Below are 21,080 nucleotides of genomic sequence, written 5' to 3'. Positions count from 1 at the left end.
CAAATCTGGTTTTGCTTACTATCCTAGATAGTGGTATCATATACTGTACATTCTAACTAATAATATTTTAGCTGACTTTAGAGTCTTTGGCCTTCGTGTTTAAAATAGTGACAATAAAGGGATTTGGAAGTTAAATTGTTCTTGCTGAGCCAAAGAAAAATCATATGCTTCTGTTTAGGGCACTGTATGTGACAAACCAGGAAGTTTTTATTAATTTATTTTTTTGAAGAAGAATTGAAGAGAGAATAATAGGAATCTTCCAGGACTAAAAGTAAATGATAAGATCCTATGCTATTTTAACATAAGTAAACATTTGAACCTAATTTGACTTTCTGTTTTCAGGAAGTGAGGATGAAATTTTAGAATGATCTTTATCTCATAATGTGTGTTTTGTCAGTATTTTTAAAAGGTATTTTTGGATTTTAGAAAATGCACAATTTCTAAAGGTTTGTGAACAACTTGTGTGGACAGAAAGTGTAATTAGGGCAAGTAACACACTCTTTTCCCCAAGAGATCCTGTGACTATGAGATAATAAATATGATATAATAATATTTAATTCACCAAAAGATACACTATATAAACCTGGGGTTATGATTTATGTTGTTGTTTTGTTAGGCATGTGACACTATGCTATGAAATTTAGACTATATTACTTAAATGATTATTGTAATTCTCAAAATCTTCTCAGATGTTTTTCCCAAAAAAGAAACTCAGCTCTTTTACTCGGGTTCAGATATTGTGATATAGCTGTTATAATTATTTGAGATTAGGGTAGAAGGAAATATTTAGCATATAATTAAAATATATTTTACAACTGAAAATTAGAAAAATGGGAAACTTTATTTTGTGTTTATAAGACTATGCTGACATGTTTTATGACATTACAGTGAAGTGCTGGGAAGAAAGACATCTTTAAAAGGAGTGGTATTCTGTTTGCTTTGCTAGAGCACCTTATCAGGAAGTTTGAAAGGAGACAAAAAGCTAAGCCCTTTAATTGTGGTATCTGGTAATTCTAAGGATTAGACAGAACTTAACTTTGAAGATCAACAAATGGCTATTTATTTATGTCTATTGAAAGAGTAGTTGTGTTTTTGGCTTAAGGAAATAGCTTAATCTGAATATCACAGAGGTTGAGAGAAAAAACTTGCTAATATATAAATATTGACTATTTTAATCTGTTGAAAAGGGAAGGATAGTACTAAGGAGACAGTAGTAAAATTATAAAAAGAGCTGGGGAAAAGTAAACGTTACGCAACATGAAAAGAATACCAGGGGAAAAACTGACAGAGTAGAATAACAGGAAGATTAGTCACTTCTGGAAAGGAAAAAAAAAGTGGGGGGCGGGGGAAGAAGTATTTTAAACAGGAATGTGGAACTGGAAGTACCAACTCTAAAAGACAGATATGAGCTCATTTGGGAACTAAAGTGGGCCTTAAAAAAGGAATAATACTGGTAGCATTAACATCAAAATATGAAGTATGTATTAACAATGAACAAAAACAAAAGTAGAGAAAATTTTGTGATAGGGATTAAGACAAGCCTATAAAAATAAAATGGTGTTTACTTCTTAGTGGAGCTTACTTGGCTTAGTTCAGACAGCAATATCAAATGTGAATAAAGAAAATATATTTCTTTCAAAACAAGCCACGCTTCTTTTATTTTCAAGTGTTGGATAAAATAAAAGCATTCTGGACATTTTGGGATATATATGCTATTTTTTTTTCATTATTTTCACTTAATACATTTATTTATCTGACAACTAAAGGAGTTGCAATTTCCAAATATTCTTTATAAATTATTTCTATAAATTCTCAAAATTATAAATTGTAACTGTATAAAATTATTTAACAATTCCTATAACAGAGAACAAGAAAGTGAATATATCCTGTGTGTGTGTGTGTGTGTGTGTGTGTGTGTGTGTGTGTGTGTATGTGTGTATGTGTGTTGGTGGAGTCTCATTAATTCCTAGTTTCTAAGCAAGGTATTAGGGATACTCACAGAACAGAGTTTCTTGGACATGTTTTCAACTTCTCTGAGTACTCTTATCTTTTAATTGGGAATAAGAATATACCTGTCCCAAAGTTGTGTAAGGGGAATTAACTGAACTAGTAGACATAGTCCTATACCTATCATAGAGGTGGATTTTGTCTCCTTAATTTATAATCCTGTACCCAAGTATGGAGTACAGGCTTATTGATGCATTTCCAACTAGAACATGGGAAGGGGGACAATTTCAGTGGTAGCTCTTACTGATGTCTTGGTAATTCTGTGTCATTTGGTGGGTTACATATGCATCCATACTTAACAAATATAAGACTTATTTCTCTTGGTCATCCCTAAGTATCTTCAGTAAGTAACAAATTACATAATATATTTTAAATAAAGTAGATAACTCTAAGGTTATTATTAGCATGACACTAGGGCAAAATCTGCTCATTCTTATATCAGGACAAAATATGCTACTTTCATTTAGATGCAGAAAAATGACTTAGGCATAATAAAATAAAGATATCAAATTAATCTAATTTAGAGACTCAAGATTTCTATTATTTGACATAACTATATGGAATACATCATTCTGTATCATTGAATTCTTGGCAATGTAGTATAGTAGCCCCCCTTATCTGCTGTTGCACTTCCTATAATTTCAGTTACCTGTGGCACAATACAATAAGATATTTTGAGAGAGAGAGAGAGAGAGAAAGCCACATTCACATAACTTTGACAGTATATTGTCATATATTAGTTATTGTTATTAATATCTTAGTATGACTGATTTATAAATAACTTCATCATAGGTATGTGTGCATATGAAAAAACACAGTATATATATGGTTTGGTGTTACCTGTGGTTTCAGGCCTTCACTAGGGGTCTTAGAACATATCTCCTACAGATAAAGGGTGACTACTGTATGCAGTGAGGTGAGCTTTTTCTGTTGATTTTATGATAAATTGTAATGCTTTCATGGCTCACATGCACATAATTTGCTGAGGTAAATTCTAACTCCTGCACAAAATAACCAGTTCACATGAACACCAAATACTGTGAAAAAAAAATGATCTCTTTTTCTCCTTTTCTTTCTCTATCCTCCCTCCTCCCTTTTTTCTTTCACCCTCCCTCCCTCCCTCCCTTTCTTCCTCCCACCCTCTTTCCTTACCCAAACATAGACACTCATTCCCCTACTCACTCTCTCTCTCTCCTGTCTCTCTTGTCTCTCCTGTCTCTCTCTACTCTCTCTCCTCTCTCTCTCCCTGCCCCCAGGCATAACTGAATAGGAAATGTTTATTTTCCAAACTACAGAAAACAAACCTTATCTCAAATACTGAAAGTCCTTCCTTTTCCTGCTTTAGAAACACTAAGTCATACTGAGTCACTTGTAGATTTTCTTCAGCCAGTTTTATTTAAAGCATAAAGTTGTGAAGACAAAATGACTCAGGAATTTGTAATGCACAATTAGAGCTTTTCACTTTTAGGTCACTAGTTTATATCTAGATGGCTTAGTATTAGTTAAGGATTTTGGATTGTTTAGCTTCCAGGAGAAGCTAAGGAGCTTACTGTAACTTCACCTGTTCTGACCAAAGTATGGCCTAGAGTTTATGCTTATTTTTTTATTTTTTGAGACAGAGTCTCGCTTTGTTGCCCAGGCTAGAGTGAGTGCCATGGCGTCAGCCTAGCTCACAGCAACCTCAAACTCCTGGGCTAAAGTGATCCTGCTGCCTCAGCCTCCCGAGTAGCTGGGACTACAGGCATACACCACCATGCCCAGCTCATTTTTTCTATATATATTAGTTGGCCAATTAATTTCTTTCTATTTATAGTAGAGATGGGGTCTCGCTCTTGTTCAGGCTGGTTTTGAACTCCTGACCTCGAGCAATCTGCCTGCCTCGGCCTCCCAGAATGCTAGGATTACAGGCGTGAGCCACCGCGCCTGGCCGAGTTTATGCTTATTAATTAACTTCCAGATAAAGCCATGTTCAAGGAATTAAATAAAAGGGAATAGACCCAGTAAGAGCTAATGAGCAAGAAGATGTTACCTTATTCATCTACAAATATTACTTCTACTGAAATCATTTTAAAAGTAAGTTTTGTTAAAATAATCAGAAAGTTATATTTGCATGTTGTTGATTGCATTGCCATTGATATCAATGAGAAATAACTGTAACTGCAGTGGTTAAATTGAGCAGTCAGAATCTATGTCTATATCTATATCTGTATATGTTTACATGACTGCGTAAATGAGTTATGATTCTTCCTAGTCTATCACTTAGTAATGCCAAGGTCATAAAAATCATTTCTTATGATCCATCTTATGTAAAAGCTTATGGGGTTACTTTGTTTTTCCCACTCAAAAGATGTCAAAATGTGCTTTTTAGAATTTTTGAATAATTTTTGTTTAAATTCAGTGTTAAGACTGGAGACAGACAAATTTAAATCTGTTCCCAGCCAAAGAGTAAATCAAGCTTAGGCAGATGCAATATATAACACTACTACCCAAGGCATTCTGCAAAGAAGGTAGTTGTCTAGAAATTGGGAACAGAATTGTCATCTTCCTCCTATGGTAATTTAAAGTAAATAGATTCCAAATAACACATAACCTCAAGCTATGCCACATGGGCACCTAAATAAGTTCTTCTTGCTAAATGCCACCAAATGGCTGTATTTCTTATAGCTTATGGCTAAATTCTGAGAGGGCAGGTGTCTTCACTATAACTATTTTCTCTCTGAAGTTCTTGTGGGTTTTTTTTGTTTTTTGTGTTTTTTTGGTGCTAATTTATATTCAATTAGAGCTTTAAAAAAACTAAAGATAGCCAAAATTAGTCCTAAGAGTTAGCATGGCTGCCATATTAAAGAAATAGGTTGGTTTCAGTATCCTTCATTGGCTTTTCAATCTCACATGTGAGGCCCTAGCTGCTTGATTTGAGGTATCTGAATTACCCAGATGGCTTTGGGTCCTCAAGAGTTAAATCAAGGAAGGTTGTTTGAGCTGCTGAATATTCAAGGAAATACCTTCTTCCAACATTCGTTTCAGCTCATATCTCACAGATGATTTTTGGATTTCCGAAGCTCTCTAAACTCATAATTATTGGCTGGGCCCTGTAAATAATTAAATTTATTTGTGATGGATGGGAATGAAATATAAGTATGACTGGTAGCAATGGCAATCTCAAAAAACACAATGACAGACACCGTGATGATACTAATGTAACTTCCCTGTTAATGCCTCTGAAGACATGATATACTTGAAAAAAAGTTGAAATCCAAATCCCTTGAATTTAAAATCTAGGAATCACATAAACATTTGTTAATACCTTAAGCTAGTAAATATCATTAAGTGAAATGTATGCATATAATATAAGCTTGTGGACGTATTTATACATGCTAAGTTTTTGAAAGAGACAGGGATGTCAGATTCTCCTCCTACCAGGGATTCTGGGCTAGAGATGACATTTCTTATTCCCTTTCTTTAAGAGTCTAACACTCCATCAGTTTTCACGAGGTGTTAGAGGTTAGGCATGAAATCGCAACTTCAGGAGCTGCATTCCCTGGATCCACATTTTACCTGTGCTACTAATTATTTTTATGACCTGTGGCAACTTAACACTCTGTGCCTCAATTCATCAGATATACCCTATTAAATGGAAGCATATCTACCTTGTTGGGTCATTGCAAATCTTAAATAAGTTAATACATGTAAAGGGCCTATGGAATTGCTGGGTATACAATAAATACCTTATACATGTTAACTATTATTAAATCTTAATTTTATACAAACGTATTCTTATATCCATCTTGTTAAAGATAAACTTGCAGTATACAAATAAATGAAAATAAAAATAATGTTGCAGTTTTAATGAAATGATTTAGAGCTCTAGCTCTGGAACTATACAACCTGGGTTCAAATTACTGTGGCCTTGAAGAAGTTATGTAACCTAACTGAGCCTCAGCTTCCTCTTTTCCAACACGGGGGCATTACTAATATTTGATCCTTGGGGTTGTTGTCAAGATTAAATGGAATAACGCATGTAAAGCACTGAGAACAGTGCCTGGCATTTAATGAATACACAGTCTGTATTAACTGTTTTTCTTCTTATTATAATACTTTGATGATGAAGTAAACACTGCGAAGTAGTTACACATGAGAAACATTATACTCAGAATCTGTGTATATAGGGTTTTCAATTTTGCTAATGAGGATTGTTATTCTATACTGTGCAGAAAACACATCCATGCCTGAGTGCTTATAATAATTCTCTAATAAGTAAATGATTAAGAAAATAATAACCTGTTTTTTATTTACCCTTTTTTGAACTATTTAAATTACCAAAAAACCCCACAAAACCTCTAGATGCTTTTTATATTTCTTCATTTATTTTAGCCCTGGATAAATCAGTTAAGAAAATACTTTATGAATGTTGTTACCAGCTTAACTCTGTTGCCCAGCCACATTCTAGCCACTTGTTAAGTTGAACATTATGGGAATGAAAAGTTGTCAGTAATGTCAAAATGGAAATGTAATGTGGAAGCAAAGAAGACATTGCTTCTTTAATACAATAAAGACCATGAGATCTGATATTTCCCCATCTGTTTGGAATATTGTAAAGATTATGAAAACTTTAGCATTTGAAAAAAAAATAGTGATTCTATGCCAGTAAGGGAGATAAAATATTATGAAAGAAATGACCAAAATTGCATGGTGGTATTTATTTTAGAAGCTAACATTCTTTCTTTAGTTAAGAGGATATTTTAAGGCCATCTACTAGCTTATTGGAAGTAGAGAAGTTAAGTGAAAAAATTAAAAAGGATTCATTTAGACTTTCTTATAATAAAGAAAACTTTTAAGAGCATGTTTCATAGAATTAGAAACTTAGAATTTCATAGTAACAGTATGTTCATCACCTTGTTTGGGGAGCAGATTTTAAATATATATGATCACAGGAAAACACCTGTTTTGACACCGTGGAAAAGGTGCAAACATACAGGCAAAGTCTGTGTGGGTGTAGAGTAAACAAGAATGCTTTGGCTCGCATCCTGCAAGGAGGTGGGTCTAAACGGTCTGCTCCAGCTTCTGCTGCTGCTGCTGCTGCTAATATTGCTGGGAAGGAGACATGGCTGACCTGGCATATCCTTTACTCTTGGTGCTGCAGCAGTCACTCAGGAAATGTTGTTTAAGGGGAACCTTCTGGATCCTTTTCATGGCACCATGGCAAGAAGAAGCCGTATCTTAGCTGTTGAAGATAAAGCATGGAGTTGGCTAATGGATGCTGGTGAGTGAATAAGGCGAATGGGGAGCCAGTACTAAGATATAACTTGGGTAGGGCTGCTCTCTCACGGACTGAGATGGCATCCATGGGGAAATGGCCTCTGGTATTCTGTGCATTAGACACTTTGTTTTAGAGAGGAATCATGGTTTTCATAGTAGTGACTGGATCTGTGATCCTGTATATATCTGTAAATAAAGTTCGCATTTACTCACAGCTCCACTATTTGAAGATACTGTGAAGTCTGTTAGATATTTCAGTAGATGGACCATAGTTTTCCATATAATTTCTTAGTCACTATTTAATCTGTACTCTTGTTTTTTACTTGTCCACAATGATTTTAAAAAATGACTTTCTAGTGTAGGAAAGCAGTTATTCCTCCTTTCAAATCTAAATAAGTGCCCTTTTCCACAACAGTAGATTATAGATTTTAAGTTCTTTTATATGTGTGATTCTTGCCAGGAATGTTCTTTACAGTTCAAGATAATTATGTAAACAAATTAGTAAAGTATTGGTTATATTAGATAGTTGCACAGGATGTATCTGACATTTGCAGTAAGGAAACTTAATTGATTATATATATATATATAATCAATTAAGTTTCCTTCCTGCAATTAAGTTTCCTTACTATACACACACACACACACACACACACACACACACACACACACACACACACACACACACACCTGTACAAAGTAGTTTCCTTGAGCAGGTTCCTTCATTGATAAAATGAATACTTAGAATAGAGATCTCATATATATATATATATATATATAATTTCCCCTTTATGATTTCTATCAAACACAAACATATGCCAATTAGTCATTTACCTACATCCTTCATTGAACTTTAACACTTATGTTTGGGAACTTATAGTGGCATAATAAAGGTTCTGACAAGTCATGCAGGAAGAGACTTGTTTAACTTTATTTTAACTTTTAACAAATTTATTTGACCAGCCCTTTCAATACCACCCCCACTGCATATACACTTTTTGAAGAGTGGCTTTTCACATGTGACACCACCAGCCAATAAGTATATATTGAGCACCAGTGAGTATTTATTGAGCACCTACTATATTGCTAATATAGGTAAACTAGGTGCTAGGGATATAATTTTGAGCACATTTTTCAAAAATTTCTCCACTTGTACTGTTTAATAACAAGCAAGTTTGGAAAACCTTTGTTTAGATGATCTGATCTTATGTATGAGACTTTAATAATTTTTATTCAAGAATATTATCTAAAAAGCTTTACAAATGAATGAACTCCTGCCGTTTCAGATTGGCAGCATTTATTTACTTCCTTGTCTTCCACATTTTAAAAATTTCTTTTAGTTTTATTATTTAAAATGTTAAAAATAGTTTTATGAATGAGATTGAGAACATAGGTGCAGAAATACAAATTGTAATTGATTTTTAAAATTTAAAATCAAATTATTACCTTAAGAAAAGGTCAGATTCCATTTGAGTTTTGCCATAGCGGTTCACCCAGTCTTTCTGTGTCCAAACCTGTTACACTGACATGATTATATTTTTAAAATTTAAGTTTTAGTTCAAGCCAACATCTAAACTTAGACACTGCCTATATGATGAAAAAGTATTTTTAAAGAGAAATTCAGATTCCACATCTTCCTCCCTTATAAAATCCCAATTCCCTCTAATTTAAAATGCTATCTGCTTAGGCAGTATTCATTATGTTGTAGGGCAGGGGTTATTTCATTTTATGACAATGTCTGACCCTTAGGGACTCATCAAACATAAGTGAGCTTTGCCTAAGCAAGAGCAACTTTTATTACATGTGTTAATAACAATATGTATTTTGTATATGGGTGGAGAGGAATCAAGTTTTCCCAACACAAGATTATTCAGGCTATTTGATACTAGGTAAAATAGAATATTATTACTATTTCAGTTACCGTATACTAGAAAAAAATACAAGTAGATACCCGAAGTCAAGAATTACACTTATGTAACTGCTATTGGGCAATAGAGTTCTAAAACTAGTTCTAAAACAAGTACAAAATATTAATACTATGTATGGTTAATTTATTTGTAGTGTTGAAAAATTGAGAGTTCTTAAATGATCCTGAACATTTTCATTTGATATATATTAAGGATTATGAAAGTCCTGTCAGAGTTTATATTAAGTCTCTAACTTGATTTTATCCAGCTCCTCAAAGCAAAATTGTCTTAGGGTTTGTCTCTTGTCACTGTTTAACATTTAATATTCAATGGGCTCCTCAAGGTGAGTTCTTGAAGGCTTGTGAGCAGTTGAAGAGCTGTGAATAGCGGTTAACAAGATATTAGCATCTCCATGGAAAGTATACCATTTTGAAGTACAGATTCAGCAAACTCTTAGTAGTTTATCTCACAAGGCATCAAAACTAAGTTAATTATATTTTCCTTTCTTCCTCCTCTTTCCTTTTTCCCTCTTTTGTCCATCTTTTGTTCTTCTCATCTCTGTGTACTCCTTGTCCACTTTCCTCTTTTTCTTCATATTCTCTTTCTTTTATCTCATTGAATTCTTTCAGTCTCCATCATCTAATCATAATAGAAAAGTACAGATTTTGAAAAAATGTACTTATTAAAATAATTTTGGTTATTTCTGCATTTAATAATCAGTTGAGTTTAACCTTCTCTCCATCTTTCCTTTTCTCCTCTATTTCCTAACAAGTTTGCCTTTTAATCTCTGTTGCCTTGTGGCTCAGCACCCTGTGATTATTTATATCTGTATATTTCTTGGAAGTCAAGGTTGTAATGACAAGATTTAGTAACTTTATGTCACTTGTTAGATTTTTAACCTCAAATACAGTAGGCATGCTGTAATATGTGTTCCTTACTTTTCTTTCTAGAATTAGATCTTCATACCCCTCCTCTTCTGTGTTTTTGGCTTTCTTATGGGATGCTAGAATGGCCTATTTCCATGTATTTTGTTGCATTTCTCCATTGCTTCTTGTGTTCTGGCGGGGGATTTTGGTGATTCTTTTCAAGCGCTACCTGAGCTCTGTGCTAGTTGTTCCCTTTCTCCCAGGGTTTTATGCTATGTGGCCATGTCTTTGCTCCCTGGGCCCTGTTCATTGACAGAATCTTGGGTTCTGTGATGGCTGCCTCTTACACCCATGTGAGAGCGAGGAATATTCCTCCCTCTGCTGCTACAATTGAGCCCCGTGCTGGGTACCATGTTGCCCTCTACACTTGCTTTCAGTTGTTAAAGCTTCCCAAGCTTTGGCTATGGCTCAGTGATCCTGCTGTCAAAATCCCGAAACTTTCCTAGCTTGGACACTCAGTGGTAGCAGCAGGTGTTGGGATTTCTCCAAGTCCCTAAGGCCCTGGGAGGAAGAGAATGGCTGGTTGACATAGACCTCAGGAGCTTTCAAAGCACCAAGAGACCTCTCCAGAAGATACATAAAGGTAAGACTCTGATTTCTCTAGGAAGCAGTTCTAGAAGCTAAAAAAATCCTATAGCCGTAGATTTAAGGCAAACCAGTAGTTAAAGAGTGTCCTTGGGGAACTCCATTTGCAGATAGAACCAAACTCTGAGTCTTAGATTAGGGAATTACTTATGAAAAACACGTCTTTTAGGAATTATGTGTGATATTCGCATTTCTATTCTATATTATTTATATCAAATTTAACATTGCATCAATTTTTTAATATTTTATTCTGTTCTTTGAATTAGAATCCATGAAGCTCTTTTTTTCTTCTTTATAATCTGCATTGTATATCAAGTAAGAGAAATCCTGTTGAGAATTAAAATGATAAAAAATGAAATAGAATTATTTATTTTACCAAATGCCTGTGTTTTATTTACCTCCCTATTAATATTTAAAACCAAAAACATTAAATGAATATGTCCTTAAATTCTTTAAACTCAAATTCCTAAATCTACAATTAATTCAAAAAAATTTAGAAGAACAACTCAGATCTTGGTAGTGCTAGGATGGATTATTTTGTCTTTTGTCAAAAGTTACTGTTGAGCATTCTAAATGTAGTGGTCTCTTTTCTTTTAGGGCTTTACTTTCAGTTTTTTAAAGGGGATATTCCCCTTGCCCCTTTTTTTAATGTGCCTGTATTTATACCCAACTTTTTGGGAAAAATTCATTCCATGTGGGTTTAAATAACCTGGGTGAAGGATGTATGTGAGGTGGTGATGGTAGAGTGTGTGTTTCAGGGGTGGGGTAGAGCGATCAACAGCATCAAGTGAACAACTCAAATCCTCTCTTCAGTGTTATATCTTTTGTAGCAGCTGCTACTTATTTATAACTGTTTATTTTTTTTACCTTGCCTCCACTCACAGGCATTAATCTGTGAGGCGATATTAAGACACCTCTTCTAATATGAGATCATTGTTGCCCCTGCTATCAGTTCACGTCTTCTTTTTCCATGCATTTGGTTTATTTTCAATATGAACTTAATCTCTTAATTGAGTCCCTATAGTCTGAATAAAGGCTGTTAGCTTAATGCCACAGTGAAACCTCTTAATTTCAGTAGATAAAAATGCAATTTAATTTTTAAAAATGAAAAATAAAAATATTAATAGCTGTATAAAATAAAAAAACACATATTTTGATAGTGTTTTTTAAGGATATTTTTCTATTTATAATAAATTTTATGTTCATTGATATTTCATTTAACACATACAAAGTAGATCTGTGCTCTAAGATGAGCAAAAGAACAAATATCCTAAATTTCATAAGAGATTTATTTTCACATTCTTCCTCTGAGTAGGGCATGAAGTCTCAGGGCCCCTAATGTTGACATTTTAACCCTTGAGATTTTATCTATAGATACAGAAAGAAGAGATAACATCAATATACAAGAATTGAACTGTATGAGGATGATATAATAATCTCTTTTGTTATATACATGCTGCCTCTGTAGAGTTGCAATGGTAATATGAAAATACTGGACTTATTTCTCTTAATACATTAAAAATAGTAAAAGTTTGGAGATTTTTAACTCTTCCTGAGTCCAAACTGAGGCATGACTACAACTGATGGGGTCTAGTCAACATACGCAATTCCACATTTGCCAACTACAAACAAACAGGCACCTGCAATTAAATCCACAGGCATACATTTTCAGAGTGGTAGAATCTTTTCCCATAATGCCTGTCAAGGTCCCAGATGTAGATAGGAAAACTCAGATGTTCTTTGGATCCTGTGACTGCTGATAAGCACCCAGGCCTGCTAATCCATGGAAGAAGAGCCCAGCAGCCAGGGCTCTACTTGCTTTTGCATGATCAGTGATTCCACCAAAAGCAACCAGTGGTGTGTAGCCAAAGCTAAACCAATGTAAAGGCACTAGTGGTCCAGTGTCCTTCTGCCTTATTCTCTTCTCACTCTGTCCAGGCATGAGACTACACCAGACCTGTACCCAAATCACTTTCCCAAAGGTCTGTGCTGGTTGATGAGGGTAAATAAGCTGTAAGATGCTTATTTTTGAAAACTAAATGATGTTCAACAAAGTATTTTGTTACAGTTGAAAGTATTTAAGTTTATGCCCTCTAGACCTCAAAGTATAACTAAATGGAATGTTTTGAAGTCTTTATAGTACATTAAAGTGGGTAATTGGTTTCATATGTAAAAACAGAAAAGTGAAATTTTAATGCTTTTATTCTTAACATTTATAATGAGTTTACAATTGTTAAAAATGTAAGGCACAGACTCAGACTAGTAGCATTTTTTGTAAGGTTGCCTATAGACTGTATTTTTCCTTTTGTATTTCTCTAGAACTCTTATAATTCCTTGGGTCAAGAAATGAAACTAATATAAAATGTAAACTCTGAATTCTCTTATTAGGAAGGTAAATTTGAAATACAGTTTAAGTACTTTTGGAGTGGGAATTTATAACACTTAGTTCAAAAAGAATATGATATACTTATTCACTGAAAGTCTTAGAAGTGAGTGCTAATTCTCAAAATAAATTCTCAATCCCAATCATAATAATTCCTAAGATAGTTTCTGCCAACACTCAACTCATAAACTCATGCTTTGCCATTCCCATTGTTTCCTTTCTTCTATTCTATTCCCTTCTTGAAGAGCATAGAGCTGTTCATACCAGTGGACTATGGACAGAATATTTACAGTAGATATTGGGAAATGTTAAATGTAAGCCTTTTATGATATATTTCCTTTGTGGTGATAAAGAAATCAAAATTTCCCAGCCTCATTAGGCATAACCATGTAGAAAAGAAATAAAAGAACAGATCTGAACTTGGTCAGAAAAACTAAAAGGGAGAACAGATATAAGGGTGAGGACAGATACTAACATTTTTTGATACTTTAGGGGAATTTGGCCCTTCAAAAACAAAATATTCCTGTTCATTATTCATTTTTATGTGGAAATAAATTTTGCTGAATCAAAATTAATCAAAATTAAAATGATCTCTTTAGTGAATTATAATAATTTACTGATTACCTACTACTCATAGTCCCATTACAATTATTATCTTATTTATTCTTCACTAAAACACCTGAGGTAGTTAGTGTTACTATTTCACCTTTATAAATGAGGAGACTGATACCAAGAGAACTTGAATAACCTGCTCAAGGTCTCACCGCTGAACAAGGATTCAAACCCAGGAAGCCTGGCTGAAGAACCCATTCTCAGAGGTCCTTATTAGTTGGAATCCCTGGAAGTGAGGACTAGTTCCCAAATTCAGTTCTAACCTTTTTCATAGCATTGTGCCATCAAGGAGCTTCTTTCTAAACCCCCTCCCAACTCAGTTTTGAGCTGCCATTCACTTGCTGGCTACTTGACCTTGGAAAGGTTACTTAGCCTCTCTCAGCCATAGTCCCATTCTGTCTAAAATATTAATAATATCTCCTTGTGAGAGTTTTTATGAAGATTTAATTTAATTTAATGAGACAGTACATGCCAAGCACTCAGCACAGTAGCTAGCATATAGAAAATAACCAATAAATTGTTGATGTTATTATGTAATTTTCCCAAGGTCAGACAACTAGAAAGTGATTGAGTCAGAATTCAGACCTGCGTCTGACTGGAAAAATAAACAAGACTAGAACAGACACACATTTCCCACAAACAACAACAGGAACTATAAAGCAAAAATGCCTGTTCTTTCTAGACTGTAACACTATGTTTTAACTCTAACCAAACCTTTTATGTTGAATAAATAAGGATGCCAAGTATGCTGAAGGGATAAGTAGCATATTTTAATGGTTTAGGGCAAACTCTTGAAGTGAGGCTTACAGAATTGGAATTCCACCTTAATCACTTACTAGCTATGTGACATTAGGCAAGTTCCTTAACCTCTCTAAGTTTATCCATTAAGCTAATGATAGTATCCATTGTAATGCATTATCATGGGCATTAAATGATGTAACTACAAATAAAGAGTTCCAATAAATGATGGCTTTTATTAATGTTGATAGAGATATAAATATTTCTTTAAAAATACAGTATGTTCACAAATTGAAATGCATGATTAGTGAAAATCATAAACCTATAGAGTTTTAGAGACGGATAGGATCTTAGTGATTACATGATCTTCCATTTTCCAGGAATCTATGTGCTTTCCCTATCAAAACTATTTCAACTTTGTGACAAGCCAGTGGAGAAAGAGAAAAAGGGCATCAAAGATCAGAACTGACCTAAATATGGGGTGGTTGTATTAAATGCCATTGAAGAGGTGGGCAAACTTCTCTCAATCTTGGCTGATGTCACTGACTGGCATTGGGGTCACCAGATGATAGGAATTATCCTGGTTAGGCAGATGGTAGGATTATCAATCTTGTGTTCTTTCTTTTTTGAACCAGAACTCGAACCAACAGTTGGGACTTAAGTCATGATGAGAGAGTTACCTGGACTGAGTTGAATGTCAGGGTTTAGCCCTTAATGCTAGTCACAATGGGGACTTCTTGGTGCTTAAGTGTCTGGCCTCCTTTGCTAGATTTGGAACTCTGTGAGGTTGGGGTTGTGTATTTATTTATTTGCAATCCCAGCACAGTGTCTGGAAAATAGTGGGCACAGTGTCTGGAAAATAGTATGTTTGACAACATTAAATAAAGGAGAATAAGATTCAGAAATGGGGTAGAAGAACTCATTGAAGGCTCTTATGCCTCCAAAGGGATTGGAAAGCAAGGCTGCAGTGTAGGAAGGGTAGGATGCCCTGGGGGCTCCCTCAGGGACATAGGGACTGATTATGGCAGATCATGGGAAGGATGCCATGGAGCTGAGTATACATAATTTTTGCAATGACTGGTTTAGGAACTTGGCAGAACTAAAACTGTTAAAACTGACAATGTAGCCTGTTCAATGAATATAGGAATCTTCATAAGAATCTTTATTCTAATAAGTTGTTTATAAAATTTTGTAATCAGATGACATTTTTAAAGAATTGAAATCGATTGGAATCCATTTATATTAGTTTTTTCATACAGTGAAAAATAATATTTCTGGCACTAGAAGCTCAATTTTGATGCCAGAGACTTGAATAAAAATGTGTATGTAAATGTCGTTGGTATACCACCCTCATATAAAGAAGATATAAAAATATGGTTTTAAATTTATGATACTATAAAATTGTAATTTGTAATGTATGAAAATAAAGTGAAGAACATGCATGGATGATGTTGGAAGTCAAAGTAGAGGCTTAAAAGCGGAAACATTTGTGGGGGATGATAGGTATAATTTTGAGGTTTGTTTTTTACTATAAATTTTCTATTCTTTTGAAGTATTTCCCCAGAAATAGTAAGGTGAAAGCATTTTTCAATCAAAATCTATATTAAAAACATAAAACACACTAAAAGGAACAAAGAAAATTATGCTTAGTGTTAAATCAGTTTATGTTGACACAACAAAAGGAACAGCGAAACAAATGCTCTTTTTGGACTATAATACTACCTCTCCACTCTAACCATACCTTTTATGATGAATAAATCAGGATGGTATGTATACTAAAGGGAGAAATAGCATAGTTTAATGGTTGCCACAAGGTGATTTTATGTGGTCCTAACAGATATTCCAGGGATTTGGCATGGCATATTTAAGCCAGACACATTAGCACTTTGTATTCAAAGTGTGAAGGTGAACAAAAGATTGAGTCTGAAAAGAAGAAATTATCACTGACAACTCTACCTTATTTTGTACAGTTTTGTACCCTGTAGAAAGTAGGGTCCATCTTTGCTTTTATTATTTTAAAATGTGCCTGTAAACTTACCTGTCTTGCTCTCTCCCTATCTTCCTGCTCTCTCTCTGAACACACAGAAATGCACACAGAGACACCCACACTTTTGCTATTACTGTAGAAGTTAGACTAGAATGGGAATTACATGATATTAACTCTCTATAATTCTCTTTAATCCTTAGCTTTCATGGATATGCATGCCTGAATTACATCTGCGTCTAGCATACAGTTTGGGCATGGAAACATTGTTTTACTTCACTTATCCTGGGAGTACCTTTTTTTTTTTATGTTTCTTATTTCCTAGTACTTGCCTTTAGTTTATTTTGGCAATTCATCCTGGGAGTTTGAATTAGGTAATAAGTTTGGGATATTATTGAAGCAGTATGTATTAACTAACAAAAGTTAAACTCATCATAAAATCCTTTACAGGTGAAATAACTTAGATACTTGAGTACCAGCTTTTCTCTTCCCAACCCTTATCCTGGATATGTTCTTGGCAATTTAAGCTGTTTTATTTTTACTCTTTTAAAAATATAAGATGGAGTGATACAAATAAAATCAGTCAGATCTCTCCCTGAGGAAAATTTTACATCCGAAATAATATTTGTCAATGCTAAGAGAGAAAACATTATAAATAAAGTGAGTGGTGTTTGGTAATCATCATTACTTTTGATTTACTATATGGCAATTGGCATTTGGTGTATGAATTATTTTAAATAATATTGCAATTAAAAAATTGAATATGGAACAAACCAAATATTTCAAAATACTACTTTTATGTAGGACAGCTGTATAGTTAAACTGCTCTGTATACAAAAAATTTACAATATACTAAACAGAATTTGCAGAAACTACTAACTCTTACACCATTTCTGAGTAGAAGTGCAGATGTACAATACTAGGTTAGCTTTGGGGTTAAAACATCACCTCTGGAGCTAGGTAACATGGACTCAAACCCCAGCTCTACTATTTACTGGTTATATTACCTTGGGTAAGTTATTTGATGTCTCTGTGCTCCAGACTTCTAATCTTTATAATGCCTTTAATAATAGAACCATAGGACTGTTTTAAGAATTAAATAAATTAATAAATTTAAACCACTTAGAACAGTGCCCGATATACACTATAAATTCAATAAACTGTTATAATGTTTTGCTATTCTTTTTGTTTTATGCGATATTTCCAACAGAAGTGGTTATTTAGCCTTTATGAGATAGGGCTGATGGAAACTGACAGTCTTAGGGAAAGGTAAAACTGTCAGTCAATGGGAATTTTTCCTAGTCAAAAAGTAAAATGCCACGGGCCAAATTCATGTGGTAGGATGGGGTCCAAAACTTATAAAAGCATATGGATGAATGAAGGGAGGGAACTAAGCTTAAGATAAAAACAATGTGAAGTTATGTCCTTGAACAGTGGGTGTTTGTAGTAGCACCCCTTTGGAAAACTTAGGGAACCATCCTCAGTTGTATCTACCCAAGGTCAGCTTTGTGTCTCAATGTCATATAGTCAGAAATTTCTGCCAATACCTATTTTAACCATTGTTTCTTTATATTCCTTAAATATTTATATCTTTCACAAAGTGAGTCATTATTTTATGATTAAAACAAGAGCTGCTGTTTGATGGAATAAGCCTGATAACCATCAGGCTGACTAGATATAAGATAACTACATGTTTTTTTCCTGGAATAACTCAATTCCAATTTAAATTATTTATTTAAATGTTGTGTGACTATTCTGAGGTTAGCAAAATAGGGTTCTGCAGTCATGTTTTAGAAATTTGTCTAGGCTATTTGAAGCCACCGTTTTCATCTATAGCAAAAAGTAAAGGTTGCCCATTGCCCAAGAGGAAAGTACAGAGCATCCTCAATCAAAAACAATAAAATAAAAAAAATTTAAAACCCATTAAAACAGCAAACTTTGCAAGCTTTTCTGTGACTTTTGACCCTGGATTGGAAAGCTCTCATGTCCCAATTACCTCAAGGGGTTTGGTGAAGTTTTCCCAGGTTCTACACCAAATTTTGTTTAAAACCACTCTAATTTAAGAAAATAAGTAATCCATGTTGTATTTTTAGTCTGGGATTGAAAGATTGAGCTCATGCTTTTTTTTATGTAATTATAAATTTGAACTCTGCTGATATATTTTCAAACATTTAGTAAACTCTCATATAACAAAGGAGTACCTAGCTACTATATTAAGACTGCTACATGGAAGGAGATCCTTTTACAAAGGAAATTTCAACGCATGAAAGTTTGCTTTAGGTTCATTATATAAACCAAAATTATTTTAAAATATTTTCCATGGGCTGTAAGTAACATTTGAAAACTGGATTATTTTAAAAGTACTTATTGACACTTTATTTTTTAAAAATATTATTACAGAACCTCGAATTGAGTTAAAATTATCCTTTTCATTATTTTTAAGTTATAATTTTCCATTTTAAACATATTTTAAACTTAGGTTTCATGTTTCTTAAGTCTCTAGACAGGCCATTTCTTGCCTGTATCTCAAATGTGCCAACCCTTATAAAGTCAGGTCAGTTTCCACTTAAGGCTTTTAATGTATTTCACATTTTTTATGGAAGTCAGGAGCTTTACAACAAAGAAGACTGAAAATCATATAAGGAGACAGTGGACACAGTACTGGACGGGGAGTAAGTTATTGGTTTCCTATGACAAGTCCCCATTTAATCATTGTGTTACCTTGTGTGTGTCATGTTTTCTCTGGAGCACACCCACCATCTTGCCTTCCTGAGCTGGAGGAATCTAATAAAGATAATGCACAGGACAGCACTGTTGGTAAACCCTTTATCTTCTTCTCTGTGAAATACATTTATCTAAAAAGGAATATAAATGCAAATTTAATGGGATACTGTGAAAAGTCAATCTTTCCCTGAATTCTGGTCATGAATCCTACTGTTGTGTGTTGCTCTCATGACCATTAAAATTGAAAGTGTTATTGTTTTTATAAGTATAATTGCTAATATAAATTTTAATCAAGTTAGAATAACAGTAGGGTAGGAGAAAGAGTGCTGACTTTTCTTTTCCTTCAAGATAAGTCATAGATTTTAAAAATTAAGATGATATTTAATATTTCATCTACAATTTTGAGACTGATTGCTGTTGCCCAAGAGAGTTTCACACATACTTTCTAAGAGAGAAGGTGAATGTAATGGGAGGAAAGGGAGGATACAGAAACCAAAGAACCATCTGCCCCTTATGGAGAAAATATATTTTTAACAAACACTAAGAGAATATAGAATTTGCTATATTGACAAAAATTTTTATTTCCTGAAACAGCTGGATAAGCCAATGTGTGCTGAATAAATGAATGTGAGTTAGTGAAAATCAATGAGTGAGTGAGTGAACAAATATTGATAAATGGATAAACTTAGTAGGTAGCACGTTCTTCTTTCTAGTTCTTGTTTTTAGGAAACAATACTTTAAAATACTGCAAAGAATTGATTGAAAGAACTTGGGTAAAACTCCTCATTTTTCTTGTGGTAATAGGCAGTTGTTACAGTAGTATCAAATTTTTTGTTATAAGATATTATTTATACAAGTTGAATTACCCTACATTTATAGAGCTTGTGACAATCAGGAGATGAGAAAACATAAATCATAAGCAAAAGGGCAATTATTAATAGTACTATTCTAAAAATAATCCTTGGTCCATGTAATCACATCCTAAATAAAATAAGTGGCAGTGGATTAAGAAAATTATAGTGGTTTAGAAGAACTTACTTTTTCTATCCCCATTTTTATTTGGTCTTAATGGTAATTGTTATTAAGGAAATACCAAACACTACATATTTTTAACATTTAGTCAGCAGTAGCAATAGCAGAAAGACCCAAAGTGAACTGTGTATCTTTGGTGTAGAAAAAAAATGTTGGACTTGACACTGTCATTGCAGGTTTTTAACTGCTTGAGGAAAAGGTTTAGGAAACAGGTTAAATATATCATTATGAGGTTCGGGTTTGTTGGAGGTGTTAGGACATTATGGAGAGCATCATAAACCTTACTACAACCTGAGAACAGAAAGAGTGGTTGCAGAAGTAAGCAAGGTGGGAATTTGAAGAGAAAGTAAAAGCCTTTGGTGAATCAAGACCACGTTTAGCATAAGTACTGGCTATTATGCTGTCTTCTGGGGCTTATTCCATAGGAATGTATCCTATATGCTTAATAGAGTATAATATAAGGGCAGGCTATAGACATTTGAAATATTTTAATAACAGTTCTTCAGGGGTTACCATATAATTATTTTTAGCTATTGCATTTGTTTATCTTAGTACTGATTTATGGAACTAGTTTTTGACTTGTTACCTAGTGTCTTGTTTCATCACATGAGAAAGTACATAAACAGCATTGAAGAAAAATGCAAACATCAGTGGCTTTATATTGTGAATAAAACAGCTGAAAACTTATTTCTTATTTTTAAATGAATAGCTGAATGTAACATAGCCATGGCATTTATAAAAATGAAAAAAAAGAAAAGAAAAAGGATGGGAACTTGGGCTTTTGATTGAATGACTTATCAAAACACTAGTTTATGATTTTATTTGAGCTTAACAGTAGAAAGTTTTTACTCTTTCTGTAAAGCCTGGAGGAAATCACTGAACTAGAAAAGCTGGATATCATTTCTGACTAATCTATTAGTCATCCTAAT

General features: G+C 33.8%; 1 protein-coding gene across 43 annotated transcripts in view; it reads left to right on the top strand.

The window, feature by feature from the left end:
- Positions 1-21,080, top strand: part of MBNL1 (muscleblind like splicing regulator 1) — a 190,748-nt gene that overhangs the window by 78,249 nt on the left and 91,419 nt on the right. For 5 of the 43 annotated variants that reach the window (XM_012774400.3, XM_076004604.1, XM_076004601.1 and 2 more), the window contains exon 2: positions 7,148-7,267. The exons of 33 other annotated variants lie outside the window; for them this stretch is intronic. In XM_012774400.3, the coding sequence (XP_012629854.1) occupies positions 7,262-7,267 (6 nt within the window). In that variant the 5' untranslated portion in view covers positions 7,148-7,261. Of the gene's footprint in view, positions 1-7,147; positions 7,268-9,854; positions 10,677-21,080 lie in introns of those variants that run through there. 5 more of the 43 variants (XM_076004630.1, XM_076004621.1, XM_012774405.3 and 2 more) reach the window with 2 other exon arrangements.

The sequence above is a fragment of the Microcebus murinus genome, chromosome 1 (assembly GCF_040939455.1).
Source record: "Microcebus murinus isolate Inina chromosome 1, M.murinus_Inina_mat1.0, whole genome shotgun sequence".
NCBI lineage: Eukaryota > Metazoa > Chordata > Mammalia > Primates > Cheirogaleidae > Microcebus > Microcebus murinus.
The sequence above is the reverse complement of the archived record's forward strand: the minus strand, read 5'-3'. Positions and strand labels throughout refer to the sequence as shown.